The sequence below is a fragment of the Lissotriton helveticus genome, chromosome 7 (assembly GCF_964261635.1).
Source record: "Lissotriton helveticus chromosome 7, aLisHel1.1, whole genome shotgun sequence".
Lineage (NCBI taxonomy): Eukaryota > Metazoa > Chordata > Amphibia > Caudata > Salamandridae > Lissotriton > Lissotriton helveticus.
Window position 1 is genome coordinate 1,004,586,452 of NC_136068.1, and position 16,088 is coordinate 1,004,602,539.

General features: G+C 44.1%; 1 protein-coding gene across 5 annotated transcripts in view; it reads right to left on the bottom strand.

Moving 5' to 3' along the window:
• The window catches only part of FAM114A2 (family with sequence similarity 114 member A2), a 284,184-nt gene that overhangs the window by 82,311 nt on the left and 185,785 nt on the right, over positions 1-16,088 (bottom strand). For all 5 annotated transcript variants that reach the window (XM_078653652.1, XM_078653650.1, XM_078653655.1 and 2 more), the window contains one exon: positions 12,021-12,179. In XM_078653652.1, the coding sequence (XP_078509778.1) occupies positions 12,021-12,179 (159 nt within the window). The remainder of the gene's footprint in view (positions 1-12,020; positions 12,180-16,088) is intronic.

Sequence of the window (16,088 nt, forward strand, 5' to 3'; positions counted from 1 at the left end):
GTACTGTTAATGCTGCCTTGGACCTTGCACACCACTCACCTTAACTCCAGGAGATTGGTCCTGTACTGTACCTGTTTGCCGAACTTGTTCTTCCTTCCATAGGATCGCTTACCAGAACTCAGAAATTGCACAAAGTGTCCACTTCTTATAGTAAATAGAATGTATATTTAAAAACCTACTTACCTGAACGATTTTCCTCCGATGCCTAAACGTAAATAAAGGTACTTGGTATTTTTATATATTGGTGTGGATCTCCTGCTTGAGACGCGCGTGTCATTTATTAATCATTGTCTATTTTTGCAAATGTCTTGCTCTCCTCTGTGTAAAGCCTAAGGTTGCTCGACCACACTACCCCTTAACCCCTCTGCTGCTTTTGTCGGCCAACGGCCGTCGCGAGCACTACCTCGGTAGTGCTGCACAAGTCCGTTGGCCGGCGCGGCCCCGCCCACTCCGCTAAACCGCCACACCGTGGCGGAATTGCCGCCACGGTTAAGCGGTTAATAGAGCACTTTGAGATTGTTTAGTGCCCCTATCCACTCATAAGGGAACCCTTGGACTCTTTATGAGATTTATCAATAAGTTGATATACCATGTAAAGAGCCAGGTTTATACACAACCTTTTCTGTTATAAGAGCTACTTATGTTCAATGAAAATCATAACAAGCTACTATTATTAGGGTGCAAATAGTGACCATATCAGACAAGAAGACCACTCTATGCATATTACCTCACCTCAGTTTATCTGGCAAGGTTGCCAGTATTATTGTGCAAAAGGTTTCAGCAATTTGCAATGCTTCAGCATTGTATATACATGCCAGCCGTACCAAGTCACTAATCTTGCTAATAAGTCTTCCCAACACCTTTCAGTTTATCAGTTTAAACATATTATGAAACTCCAACCATTTTTTTTTACAAACGTCAGCTTATGAGCTGTGGAAAAACACACATTTTTGTCTCAAATATATGCATTTACATTTTGGAATGCATATAATAATTCAACCGAGGAAAGTGTTCCAATTTAGTAGGCTGGGCTGGACACAGGAGGGTTACTTACAGGTAGCTTGACAGCTACCAGTAGATCGCAGGCTACTCGTTGGAGAATCCTGGTCTGGAGCCAGGATAGGGAAGGCAGGAAATTGATGCACTTCAAAGAGAAACCTTTCTAGCAGCGTCTCCCACTACCAGGAGGAACCTGGTATAAATATAAGACCTCAGACACCAACTCCTTAGTTCTGGAACTGAGGAGACTCTGCCAGGAAGAATGACTGCTGTGCTACTGAAAGGACTACCACTCTACTTGGCTGCTGCCTTGCTACATTACTGCCTTTCTGAATGGCTGCTTTGCTGGATCGTCTGCCCTGCTGCCCTTCTGCCTGAGACAGAGTGATTAGACCTGACCTGAACCCAGGTGCCCCAGCGTGACTTCAAGGACAAGTCAGCTAGTCTCCTGTTCGGAGCCACAGGGACATAACAGACTCCCAACCACCTGAACCAGCACCCAGAACCAGCTGGAGTAAGCCCTTGACCCCCAAGTGGTGCCCTCAGGTCCTGGACCCTTGATTTGGCCTCAGTGGAGCTGAAATGAAGTTTTTGGCCTCTTCGCAACTACAAACTTGCCCATTGTTGCAAAAAACCTTGTTGCTCACACTGCCCACCGCAAAGTTATGCCGACCCAACCCTTTGCGCTACAGCATCGCCTGCCACCACAAAGCTCTGGCCTGACTATATGCAACAACAACAGGATCCTCGCTTTACAGCAACCACGTCTGAAAAGCTTCCCTGATCATCGCTGCCCCCATCACCATGAATGGGATTCTGCGCTTGAATGGGAAGGTTACGTTTCAGCAGGACTAACCTGGTCCCTGTATCTGACCCACTCTCCACCGTCATTGGCCTGACCTTGTGCCTTTCTACCGGTCTCACATGACCAGAAAGCCAAGAGTGGCGATTTGGGCTTTTTGGCACCATTTTCAATTAAATCTTTAAAATTGCATATCTCTGGTTGTATGATTGGATTTTGTCATTTTGGTCTTGATTCATTTATTAAATTGTGCTCTATTTTTCTAAATTGGTGTGGGATCTTTATGTGTTTTGTGTTTATATTTTATGAATGTTTTAGGTGCTGCATACATTCTTTAAACATTGCTTCTAAGTTAAGACTGACTGCTCTGTGCCAAGCTTCCAAAGGAATAGGCACAGGTTAATGTGGGGTTGGCTTGTGCCTCACCCTGGCAAGGATTGTGGTTGCTGCTTAAGTAGGGTTTCACCACCCTTAACAAGGAACTATATTTCTTGCACTGCTATTATTTCTTCACCTACCAGCAAGTTCATAGTGCAAGTAAGTCCCACAATACAAACTCAGTTTAATCCAACTGGTTACCACTAGCACTGAACTCCTCAAATGAACTCAAAGGTAAAAACAATAAAAGTAATACATAAAAGATTACTAAATTTCTACTGTGTGAAATGTCTACCAAATAAAGAGACGCGCAGCTACGCACTCTTATTTTATGTTGGACAAATATACAGAGAAAATTGCAGGCCTAGATGGACACTGTGGCGCTACAAAAGCAAAAAACCTTGCTTATTACTATGTTGAAACTCTCATACAACAAATGTGTTATAATGAATATAATTAATATGGATAATATGGCATTGGAGAGAGCACCGATTGGTCATATTCTCACAAGAACAGTTTGCATAACCTGAGTGAGTGACAGCATTATTCGAATACACTGTGGCGGGCATGTTTAAATAGCTTAATGAACAGGAGAGAATGAAAGTAATAAATAGCAGAAAGCAATATGATACAGAGTTACCAGAACAAGTTGAACAGTGTTCACTGTATAATGGCATCACAAGGTAACCACACCTTTGGGTTGGGCTAGTGAATTCTGGACACCAGGAGAGGTGTTCTCCCATGTTGGAAGTGGGCAGAACGGTACTTCTTGGGATAGGCAGATGCCACACTTCACATAAATTGGTCATCAAAGGAGGGAAACCTGGCCGTCCATTGGCTGCAAACCAAATCGTACCCTGAGGACATTTTCTAAGCATAAAAATTGCACCCCTGACACCTTGAACTCATATCTTGACTGGACTGGAAGAATGACTGCCCTGCTGCAGCAGGTTCCTGGCAAAGAGAGGCGCCACTTACGTGGACTGCACCTGCTGGCTTGCAAAGTAAAAGGGACTGTGCATACTGTGTCCTGCTCAGGGAGAAGTCATTTTCCGAGCCCAGTCAAAGAAAGGGACTCCAGCGGTCGGTTGGCTGACCTATTCGCAGCACAGAGCTACAACAATTGAAGGAGTATGCCATGGGTGAGTGGTAGACCAGATCACCAGATTGCCACTCCACACAGCCGTTCAGTACCCGAGACTGAGACCCAGTGCTCAGAAATTGCACCCGAGTCTGCTGGACCTGGGAGACTCACTGGGCTGCAGCTTGGTCACCTAGAAGCCAAGCTATAGCCCAAAGAAGGATTTTGCAGTGACTGAGACACTGGATGATTAGTCACCCAGGGCGACAAATTTTGCCAGGCTCGAGACTACTTCGGTGGACGCCTACCGCTGTGACCAGGACCACCTCACCAAGCCCGTGGACCAAGGAGTAGCTGAAAAAATTCCCCCTTGAACACGTCACATTCACAGCATCTTTGGGCATCTCCAGCATGTTGTATCCCTTGCTTCAGGCCTACTTCCATAGGAGTCTATGGCAAGGAGATAAATGTGTCTAGAACTGACTGGAGACTGCTTCTTCTTTGAAGTTAACTGTTTCTGAGGGTCTTACAGGCCCCCGTCACTGGCTCCCTGCCAGAGTTGGTCACCCACAGTAACTCGAACCGACCACAATGCAACTAGCCCAACTTTTAGCTGAAAAAGTTTCTAAGAGTCTAATTTGTTGAATTTACCAATGCTTGCTCGCGGTTGAGTTAAAAGCTGTGAAATACTGTACCTTGCAAAGTCTATATCTCCTGGAATTTCCGGTGGCTCTTTTGTTTTGGTGTCTAAAAATATATAAAATTCTGCTCTATAAATTGGCTTTGGATTTCTTTAGTGTCTTGTTTCTAATTCAATTCTTTTGGTGCTGTTTAAATGCTTACACTTGTTCCTTTGTGTAAGCCTTGCTGCACAGATCCACAGTTACCCTGGGCTGAGCTGGAGAGTTAACAAGCGAAACCTTCTGGTCCTAGAGGATGGATGGATGGATGGGTTTTTATATAGCGCAATATCACCGCCAGGTCTCAAAGCGCTTTGCATTGGGAACCCGTCCTGGTTTTTCCCTGTGAGATAGCCCCTACTGGGTATCCCCAAGGTGAAAGCCAGGCATCCCGCCGCGGGGGCCGCAGTGGAGATTAAGCAAGCTATTGCCCAGAGTTGCAGAGTGTGAACCTGTGATTCGAGTAGGCACCGAAGCGAGAATTACCGAGTCCGTGGACATTTTGGGCTCAAGACCCTGCCGAGTCGGGAATAGAACCCTGGTCCCGGGTCTGATCTCAGCGTCCGGGTCTACCTCCTCTAACCAGTGAGCCACACTTCTCCAGGGGTTGGTAAGTGTTTTACATGGTGAGGTCGCACAACCACACCATATAATAGACCCCATATCCTCACAACAATAAAAAGCATTTGCATGCCACTCTTAGAATTAGCATCTGTTGAGATGTATGCCTGCAGATGTAACATAACACTGTGCAAAACGTGCTACTAGGATAACGTTTTTACTCACTAAGTTTAGAATCAGGGATGGGAAAGGGATTGTCACAGATGGTATTGCCATGCAAATTACATTCAACAACTACAACCTCATGGGTTTGGGAGTATTGGCAAACATCTTACACGTTATTTCTCACCCTGGGAACAAATTGACATGTACTCTTGCAAAAGACGGGAGTGTTTCAAAGACGGGTAAAGAGAAGAGGGTACACCTACATTTTCATGTGCACTGGAAAGGGTTTCTCCAATAGGAAAGGAAAATGCTACTTACCAGTATGCATCTGTTCTTGGCATGTAGAGCGGCAGAGTTGTACACTTAGCATTAGATTGCCACCTGGTGTTGGGCTTGGATGATTGCATGTTGTTGTCATCTTGGAAGAAGTCTTTGTAGTCACGAGATAGGTGACTCCTCCCTTGGACAATAGTGTGGATGGGCATCGGCTCCATCCTTAGATTGTTTTTCGCTATGATGGGAAATGATGGACTAGTAGAAAGAAGAAAGGATGTCCATGCGTGTATATCTAATTAAGATAAAACTGGAACAGACACAGGTCCTGGGGAGGAGGGAGGGCGTGTACAACTCTGCAGCTCTACATGCCAAGAACAGATGCATACTGGTAAGTAGCATTTTCCGTTCGAGGCATATGAGCTGCAGATTGTACACTTAGCATTGATTGTGCAGCAGTCTCTCCCCTAGCGGTGGTCACCTGTGTCTGTTGCAGTAGTTTGAAAGAGAGTTTTAAGGACAGCTTGGCCTACTGCAGCTTGCTGCTTGGCTTGCACATCAACACAATAGTGTTTAGTGAAGGTGTGTGTTGTAGACCATGTTGCTGCCTTGCAGATGTCTTCTAGGGGAATGTTTCCTGAGAAAGCCATGGAGGCTCCTAGTTTGCGTGTGGAGTGCGCTCTAGGAGGAACTGTTAATGTGCGTTTCGCTTTGTGATAGCATATGTGTATACATTTAACAATCCACCTAGTAATTCCTGATTTTGAAATGGGATTGCCTTTATGTGGTGGAGAGAAGGATACAAATAGTTGCTTTGTTTTGCGAAAGGACATGGTCCTATCTGTGGAATAGAGAGGAGCTCTTTTGACATCTAGTGTGTGTAAAGCTCTTTCTGCTACCGAGTCTGGGTTTTGAAAAAACACCGGTAACTCAACAGATTGGTTTAGATGATAAAGGAGTAATTTCTTTTCGGAAGGAATTTAGGATTAGTTCTTAGAACCACTTTGTTATGGTGTAATTGTAAAAAGGTTCTTGTATAGTGAAAGCTTGAATCTCACTAACACTTATAAGAGAGGTAATAGCAACAAGGAAAGCTGTTTTCCATGTGAGAAATTGTAGTTCACATTTGTGTAAAGGTTCAAAAGGGGGTCCCATGAGCCTGGTAAGAACAATGTTTAGGTTCCACACTGGAGAGGGTGGTAACCTAGGAGGAATAATTCTTTTTAATCCTTCCATAAAAGCTTTTATTGCTGGTACTCTAAACAACGACATATGTTGTCTGTTTTGTAGATATGCTGCAATGGCTGCAAGATGTAAATGTATAGATGAATAAGCTAGATTACATCTTTGTAAATGGAGAAGGTAACAGATAATATTTTGGATGGAAGCATCTAAAGGATCAATTTGATTATTATTGCAGTAAATGGAAAATCTTTTCCATTTAGCAGCATAGCAAGCTCTAGAAGTAGGTCTTCTGGCTTCTTTAATGATATTCATACAGTCTGGTGGCAGTTTAAGGTAACCAAACTCTAAGACTTCAGGAGCCAGATCGCCAGATTTAGTTGACTTGGATCTGGATGCCTGATGTCTCCATGGTTATGCGTTAACATCAATGGTGTCAGAGACAGTTTTTGGTGCGGAACTAGAGAGAGTTCTAGCAGTGTGGTGAACCACGGTTGGCGTGCCCATGTGGGAGCTACCAGGATCAGTTTGAGAGACTGTTGTCTGAGCTTGCGTACCACTACTGGTATTAGTGGGGTTGGCGGAAAAGCGTATGCAAATCTGCCTGACCAGATCATCCATATCGCATTGCCCTTGGACAACAGGTGTGGAAACCTGGCGGCGAAGGTTGGGCATTTTGCATTTTCGTGTGGGGCAAACAGCTCTATGTCTGGATTACCCCACTTGTGAAAGAACGGTTGAAGAACTTGCAGATGTAGTTCCCATTCATGAATCTGTTGTGTCTGTCGACTTAACAGATCGGCTATCTGATTGTGAACCCCTGGAAGGTGTTCTGCAATCAGATATATTTTTTGTGGAATGGTCCATCTCCAAATGTTTTGTGCGAGCTGGGACAGTTACAGGGAATGTGTGCCTCCTTGTTTCTGTATTTAGTACATGGCTGTCATGTTGTCCGTCCGGATTAAGACAGCTTTGTTCTGTATGTGTACTTGGAAGGACTTTAGTGCCAGGAAAATTGCCAGCAACTCTAGGTGATTGATGCGAAGCACCTTTTGTTGAGCGGTCCATCTTCCCTGAGTTGTATGGTGGAGCAGATGTGCTCCCCATCCTGTCAGGGATGCGTCTGTTGTCAGTACTATTTGTAGAACAGGCTCGAGGAACGGCCGCCCTCTGGACAAGTTTTTGGTGTTCCACCACTGCAGAGAGTGACGTGTGCGGCTGTCCACCAACACCAGGTCTGTCAGTTGTCCTTGTGCCTGATTCCACTGATGTGCTAGACAGTCCTGCAATGGGCGCATTTGCAGTCTTGCATGTGGTACAATAAAAATGCAAGTTGCCATCATGCCTATTAGTTGCATGAACACTCTGGCTGGGAGAGAGTGATGGTTTTGAAATCTTGTAACTAAGGCATGAATGCTCTGTATCCTGCCTGGACTGGGATAAGCTAGAGCTGCATTGGTGTTTATGGTAGCCCCTAGGTATTGATGTACATGAGAGGGCTGTAGATGTGACTTGGTGTGGTTTATTGTAAACCCCAAGTTGTGCAGTGTCTGAATTGTGTGAGATGTGTGTTGAACACACTGGTTGAATGACTTGGCCTTTATGAGCCAATCATCTAAGTATGGGAAGACATGGATATGTTGTCTTCTGAGATGTGCTGCTACTACTGCTAGGCACTTTGTGAACACTCTTGGTGCAGTTGTGACCTGAATGGAAAGACTTTGAATTGATAGTGTTGTCCTTCTAGCACAAACCTGAGCTACTTCCTGTGAGAAGGATGTATGGGAATGTGAAAGTAGGCGTCTTTGAGGTCTAGTGTAGTGAGGAAATCGCCTTGTTGCAATAACGGGAGCACTTGTAAAGTGACCATGTGAAAATGATCTGAGTGTATATACAGATTGAGAGGCCTTAAATCTAGAATTGGTCTAAGGATCCCATCCTTTTTGGGTATTAGGAAGTAGAGTGAGTAGACCCCTGTTCCTTGATATTGCAATGGAACTAGCTCTATTGCATCTTTTTGTAGCAATGAGAGAACCTCTTGTTGGAGCAGCGTTAGATGCTCTCTGGACATTGGACGTCTGAGTGGTATATTTGGAGGGGTAGCTGTAATCTCTAGGCAGTAACCATACTGGATAATCTGTCTTACCCATTTGTCTGTTGTGATGGAATTCCAGACAGGTAGGAACTGTGTTAATCTACCCCCTACAGGAGTGGTATGCTGTTCGGGGAACTGAAGGAAGTCACTCTTAGTGGTGGAAGAGGATCGATTGTTGTTGTTACCTCAACCTCTTCCCTTATTGTTATTACCTCTGTAGCCCCCTCTAAAGTATCCTTTATTAGAGGATGATTGTGTATTTGTTTTAAAGGAAGCCAAATTGTCTGTTCCAGCTTGTTTGGAGCCTCCTCTGTAAAAGGAGCGACGAAAGGAGCCTCTTGCATGGGTGGACTGTAGAGCTCCCATAGACTTGGCTGTGACAGTGTCTTCTTTCATTTTTCCAAGAGCTATGTCTACTTCTGGACCAAACAATTGTTGTTGGTTGAAAGGTTGATTTAAGATAGTAGTCTGTACCTCCTGCTTAAATCCTGAAATGCGTAGCCACGTGTGACGTCTAAGGAGGACACTGGTGTTTATTGCCCTGGATGCAGTGTCTGCTACATCTAGTGCACATTTAATGGAGGCATTAGATATAAGCTTACCCTCTTGTATGAGGTCATCTGCTTGTGCCTTACATTGATCAGGTAGATGTTGTAAGAGCTTTTCTGGTTGATCATAGTGAGCCCTGTCGTACCTTGTCCCGTGCTCACTACGCCACTGGAGTCAAGCTATCCTGGCTGAAGACGGCTGATAGCCAGAAACTGGTCCTAGGATGCTTGATTCCGGTCCAGGGAAGACATGGCTTGGCAATTCGGTCTGGACTGTTCCCATGAGGCACAGGGTCGAGACTGATTTGCATATGGCCATGTCTGAACTGGGGTGGCTTGGTGAGCAAAATAACCATGGATTAAACCCAGATCTGTGACTGGGGGTGAATGTTTTGCCATTGTGCAACATTCCGTCCATCATCTTGTGTGTTTTGTGTACCTTGCGAGGAGGGCCTGTGTGTTAGCAATGCGCCATGCATTACTAGCTTGGGCAGCTATTCTTTTCCCTGAAGTATCTATGATCTTTGATTCTTTATCAGGAGCTGGTGCTTCACCTGATGTTTGTGAATTTGCCCCGTTTCGTAGCGTTGGAAACTAATAGGGAGTCTAAGGGTAGCTGTCCTTTAATATTAGCAGTATCCCCAGGAGCTGCTCTGTACTTTTTCTCTATCCTTGGATTAATGATTCTAGCCCGTACAGGGTCTTTAAACACTTCTGGTGCATGTTTAATGACTCCTTTAATCATTGGCAGTATTTGCACAGTTTTTTAGGACTGTTCAAAAGTGTCTGGTAAGAAGTCCTCTTCTGCCTCATCTGAATGCATGGGGACATTGTGATAGATGGCAGCCCTATTAATTAAGTGTACAAACCCAATATTGTCTTCTGGAGGAGAAGGTTTAGATGGATATATATGTGGGTCAGGAATATCTGGTTTATCCTGTGGGTTTGGATAGTCCCAGTCTGGTGAACCTGTTGGGTAGGGAAAAGGGCCATCTGGGTCTTTCCCTCCCCCTATGCTATACTGTTCATCATCAGCATCCTGAGGAGGTGTATGTTGTGGAGAATGAAGAGGAGAATTTTGAGGTGAAATGTTTAAAGGGAGAGAAGGAGAAGGAGCTACAGGTGAAGAAAGATGCATAGGAGATGTGCCAGAGTCCTTCTTCTTGACAGGCACTGGAGGTGTAGGTGCTGTATCTGACTTCCTCTTCCTGTGTGGTGTGGTGGAAACATGTCCGTTTTCTGGGTCTATGTATATTCTCTTTTGCAAAGGATCCGGTGTAAAAAGCTCTTCTTCTTGAGAAATTGCTTTCGGCGCCGATTTTTTCGGCTCAGAGCATGGTTTCTGCTTGTCTTTAGCCTTAGGAGTTGTTGTATAGTCCTGTGGCGTACTTTTCGGCACCGAAGGTATTGTTTTCGGAGTCGATGCCTGGTTCGAGGGCTTGGAGGCATCGGAAACAGGTTTTGTGGGTTTCGGCACCGAAGAATTTGGGGTGGAAGCAGGTTTCATTTGTTTCGGTGCCGTAATTTCTTTAGGAGTCGATGGTTTCTGGGTCTTTTTTCGGAACCGGGACTTCTTTCAGTTTCGGTGCCGAGGGAGCTGGTCGTTTCGGCACGTGCGGTTTGCTCGGTATGGAGCTACTGGAAGGCTTTAATATTTTCTTCGGAGTCAGGCTCGATGGCGGGGCTTTCGAAGCAATGTCTCGGTCTCAACTAGGTCCCAAAGGTGGAGTTCTGACCTTAGCCTTTGGTTTAGGTGTTGGGGCTGGGGTAGGGGCAGTCGTACTCACGCGTTGACCTGATGGTATGGAGTCATCGGAGTCGTCTGCCTCAGATACGTTCTGGAGATCATCGGAATCTTCCTCGGGGACATATGGACCTTCGTCGAAGATATCCACCGGTTCCAGAGTTGATCTCTGCATGTCGCGTTAACGGGCCCTCCGATCTCGAATGGTCTTCTTGGATTGAAAGGACGCACAAGCTGTGCAGCTCGCCTCATCGAGTTCAGGTAAAAAAACACAGGTTACACACCTCGTGATGGTCGTTGTGTGGAAACTTTGCTCCACGCCCGGGGAATATTTTTTGAATGGTGTCCTTTCCATGAGGTGTAGGCCTCACCACGTGGGCAGGCCCAACGGCCCGCGTCGACGAACGGAATCGAAGTGATGAGGTCGAGTCTATGTATATTGAATTTAAAGTTTGTTTTTAGAAAGTTTTGCGCGTCAAAGTCTTAGAAAAGTAGATTTTCAAACCGGAGCGGAAAAGTTGCATCCGAACCCAGAGGCAGAAAAAAACAATCTACGGATGGGCATACCCATGCGCACTATCGCCCAAGGGAGGAGTCACCTATCTCATGACTACAAAGACTTCTTCCAAGACGACAACAACATGCAATCATCCGAGCCCAACACCAGGTGGCGATCTAATGCTAAGTGTACAATCTGCAGCTCATATGCATCGAACATACATTTACCTAAGGAACAAAATGAAAACAACAAGTTTGTGGTTCAAATGCACTGATCTGTTAACTTCCTCGTGTAATCCATAAAAATGTATTAAATGAGACGTGTGAATGGAAATCTAGGTGTTTCACAGATTCCCATATGCGGTCCTGGGTGATTTTGTGAATTCTAAATAAGTTTGTACAGCCTTCTGATTTATGGTATTCAGTTAGGACTCCATGATTCTGTCTGGTAAGTATTATTAGTTTGTTTATTGTTCATAATTTAAGATAAAATAACAAGCAAGACTGGTCTGATGCCTGCATCTTCCATGAACTGTCTGTCCCCTCTGACATGCCACACAGAGTACTTTCAATGCAGCAACAAATACTTTCTTAACTCAGCATCCACACTGATATAACATACTACACAAAAACAAATCGATGACATCCCCTTTCATTTAAATCAACACAGAAAGAAATGATAAAATATCAGACACTGTGCTGGGAAGCGCAACTGGATAAACAAGCAGACTAAAGACACATCACTACAGTCTAGCACTTCATTATACCATAGAAAATACATGTACTACATCCAAACCCCATTCTCTTTGGCCCCAAGACACATAGAATGAACATACATATAAATAACAACTATCACACAACAAATTTCCAGAACATACAGTTTAGGAATTTGCCACACTTCCCCAAAAACACTAAGGGTACTGTACTTCCATTACAGTAAGGACATTTCACAATTAGAGATGGGTAACATCCATTTTAGATGCACTGCAATGGGCATAAATACCCCCTTCCTACCTTGGCTTCACTTTCCCTAGACAGCATCTCCAAAGCCTCGAGGTGAGCGAGACCCTGAAAATCATCAAAGAGCACTCCATAGTGTGCCTTCCTCTCAGCATCTGGCTCCAATGCGTTACCTGCCCGCTTCTCCTCTTTCTCCTTTGCTTCTCGCAGGACCTGGGAGTAAAAGGAATGACAGAAGGGAAGTCTTAATTGCACATGTACAATTTTAACTACCCTCTCCGTTATCATTACAGGGAAACAGAAGACAAACTTAAATGCCCATTTATAGCCCAGAGAAGTGCAGGATTTGTAATGACCATGTTGTGAGTACATGCAATACATATATTTATTTTCACAATTATTAAACAACCGAGGTGCCATAAATAATTAAATATCTAAAGTGAAATGACACGTTATCTATGCAAAGACAAAACAAACAATAACAAGTTTTTTGGAGAGACACGTTTGTACCAGAGATTGAAATGCACTGCGGTCACCGGTAGAAATCACTGGTAGTTTTACAGTCAAATTTCATGTAATAAACTTAACAAACACGAATAAAATGGACAGCATGAGTAGACCTCAATAAAACAGCTCTGCTCACTATGTGTATATATTACTGTCAATTTATCAGATTTTTACAAGCCCTGTTTGTAGTTCTCCATCAATCTCAGAATTTAAGCACAGAGCAACACGCTTGTGTATTCTGTAGGCACCTCATCTATTTGCAAGGTTAGTGTCCTTCCAAAGTTCTAAATTACCCAAGACAGTGTCAAATATAACTTGTAAATTATCTGCAGTGAGGAGCCAATATGATCAAATTTTTTTATTAAAATATTTTCATTTACTTTGAAAAAGAAGAAAATATATGTGAATATATGGCACATAAATTACAATCCTCTTGCAAAACAAACAGTCGGAGTATGAATTACTGACAATTCTGTATACAACTGAATCTTTTTTTGGATTAAGACAGTCTTACTATTTTGAAAATCAAACATATACATCCCACTGTTTGCTTTTTTGCTGAGTGACAGGTTGAATGATATCACCAATAGGCTTCACTACTCAAAGAGACTGTTTTCAGCATGGCAGTGACTACATCTCAGAACATATTATAGATCGGAGCACTTACACTAGCCTTGTGGGATACGTTCACAGACTTCTAATATTGCCCATGAGAATTTGCAACAAGTATAGGTATAATATAAACTGAAACCCAGAAATGTATTTAGGCAACCTGGCATATTAATTACAAAGAAGTTTTCCCTATTTGTATTGGGTTAGGTCAATAGCTCAAGGAGTGTCATGCATATCAAGTGCAAGAAATGAGTCAGAGATAGCCAACAGTACATGAAAGTGCTAGGACAACGTATAGCTAACGGCCTAAAGAGGCTTTGATTTAATGTTTTGGGAGTTCAAAAGTTGAACATTTTGTTTTTTTGTGTATTTTTTTTTTTTTAAATCAAGACCAGATTGACAAATCCAACTTGGCGGAAGTCTTTATGAAAAAAAATTATAAGCCAGCAGCTTAGGCATGCCCTACACCAACATCTGAGCCAGGGGGAACAATTACCTGAGTATGCCCCGCTGGAAGACAGCCTACTGATGGACCCCATGATCGACAAAGCTATCTCCCTCATGTATAAGAAGCTCATCAATAACCTCACGGACCCACCTGGACCTCTGCAAGAAAAGTGGGAATCGGATAATGGGCTGCTAGAGGACGACGACTGGGTGAGGCCTTACAGTGTCCCCGGGAGGTGGCAATTCACGCCCGGTTCAGACTAGTTCAGTTACGTATTTTACACCGGTCATACACCCCGCGCACGGTACAGTACAGGATAGGATATGTAGATTCACGGTTTTGCATAAGGGGGTGTGGAGAAGAGGGCATCTTCTTCCACATTTTGTGGGATTGCACCAGAGTCCGGGCATACTGGTCCAGGCTGGCAGGCATCATGTCGGAAGTGGTGGGCGCAGAGGTCCCGCTGGAAGCCAGATGGCATATCTTGGGTGTAACGAGCGATATCACTTGGCCGAAAGGGGACAAGATATGGCTGGCTCTGGCGAGTATGGTAGCCAAGAGAAATATAGCAAGGTTATGGGGAAGTGATCTTTTGCCAACGGTGAAAGAATGGGAGCGGGGCCTGGACTGGTGCCAACGGGCTGAGAAAGTAATCTATAAAAGCCGAGGTTTCCCCAAGAAGTGGGAGAAAATATGGGCGGCATGGAGGCGGTACAGGGGAGAATTGATGGATACCCAGTCTGTGTCTGCACTTGATTAATGAGATGCATGTATACGGATCTTTATTTTATTAATGCTCTGTTCATGATGATGTTATGAGTCACCCTGCCTCCTCTGAGTCAAACGGACTGCTACTGTTGATCACGATGGACACAATATGGATTTGGAGGGATAGGGGGGGGAGCGAACTGTGGATGGTGATTTGAAGTTGGCCTGTTTTATTCCTGTGGCATTCGGGGCGCCTTTGCCATTACATAGATGTCTATTCAGGGGCTTGATCTCTGTATGTAGCTCATATTGTTTAAAATGATTCTATGATTGACTGTGTTTGCAATTGCCAATGAACTTCCGATGCTGACTGATGTGCGATTTTATGGAGCTGGTTATTATAATAAAAAGATTTTCACAAAAAAAAAAAAGTTGTTAGGTGTCAGGAACGCAACTGAATTTTATATAGTTCTTCCATCTAACCAAGACACTCAACATACATGAATTACGAAGGGGCTTAAACACAAGGGATGATCCTGAAGTCACTAGAGATTTGAGGGATCAGAGAAATATAAACAGTAATAATTTCTCAAAGACTTAAAACAAAAGGAAAGGATTTGATTGTACAAAATCAAATTAAATCTTCCTGGAAACGATTTTCCCAGAAAGATTTTCAGCGAGGTGTAAAACAAATGTGCTCTATGCTCAGGCAGCCGTGACACTTGTGAGTGCATATAAGAATGAGTGCACCACACTTAAAGTTACATAAATGCGGCCCATGTATTACAAGTTAATTTCATTTGTAAGGGTCCGTCATTATTGTCAACGGCCATTATTAATGTGGGATCATCAGGACTCTAATCAATATGAGCCTGAGTTTTGTTCCCTATAACATCTCCTTCATGTGAATATTATGGTAACAATTATGTATTTCCTGGGAAATAGGTAATCAAATCAGAAATTGTCTACCGGTCTGTGTTTTTAATTTAATTTATTGCTCGAGTATGAATTATATGTCTATTATTATTTTTATTTAAGTATGTTTCCACTTGTCTATTTCCCCATACCTTTAAGTAACTACTCGGTCTCATACAGATGCCACCCGTGATCTGCCATATGATCTCTGCTCAGTTCGTCCACTCAAGGACCCTGCAAGGTGATTGGGAACCAGGAGCATGCCCTGGTACTACAGCCACCTCCAGAGAAGCAAAGCCTCCTGCCAAATGATCCAGGAATCCCACTCGCTTGTTTGCTTAAGTTCCACGCCTCCCCTTGATGGACAGTAGGAAGGCCTTCAGGGCCGGATAAATGTCCCATGGCTCCAGCAAACTGATGTTGGCCTCCACTGGAGACCGGAGTCCTGTAATCTCTACCTCCTTCAAGTGAACTCCCCAACCCATCAGTGATGAGCAGGACAAATTGTGACGGGTCAGCTACCACTGCAGCTCTTGAGCCATACATCACCTGGATGGTGTGTGATAGGCAGCCTTGATGTTTGGCCAACTCAGATTTTGGGTTCCACTGAAGGGCTTGCATATGCAAGCTGGTGTACTTGACAAAGGAGATGCCCACGGCTCAGAGGCCAAAAGGTTTTGAAGCCTCCATCACTTGGATCCAGAAGAAAGCCTGAAACCTCAGGATCATAGCCTGAATGTCCAGGACTTGTTAATGCGGAGGAAATGCTATGACCTCCAGAATGTCCATAATCACCTCAATGAATGGAAGCCTCTGTGATGAAATTAGGTTGGACTTCAGCTTATTTATAGAAAATCAAATAGATGTTGGGATTTCCACTGTCGTCTGGCTGCGGACCATGACTGACTCCAGAGAGCCAGCGTTCAGCACCC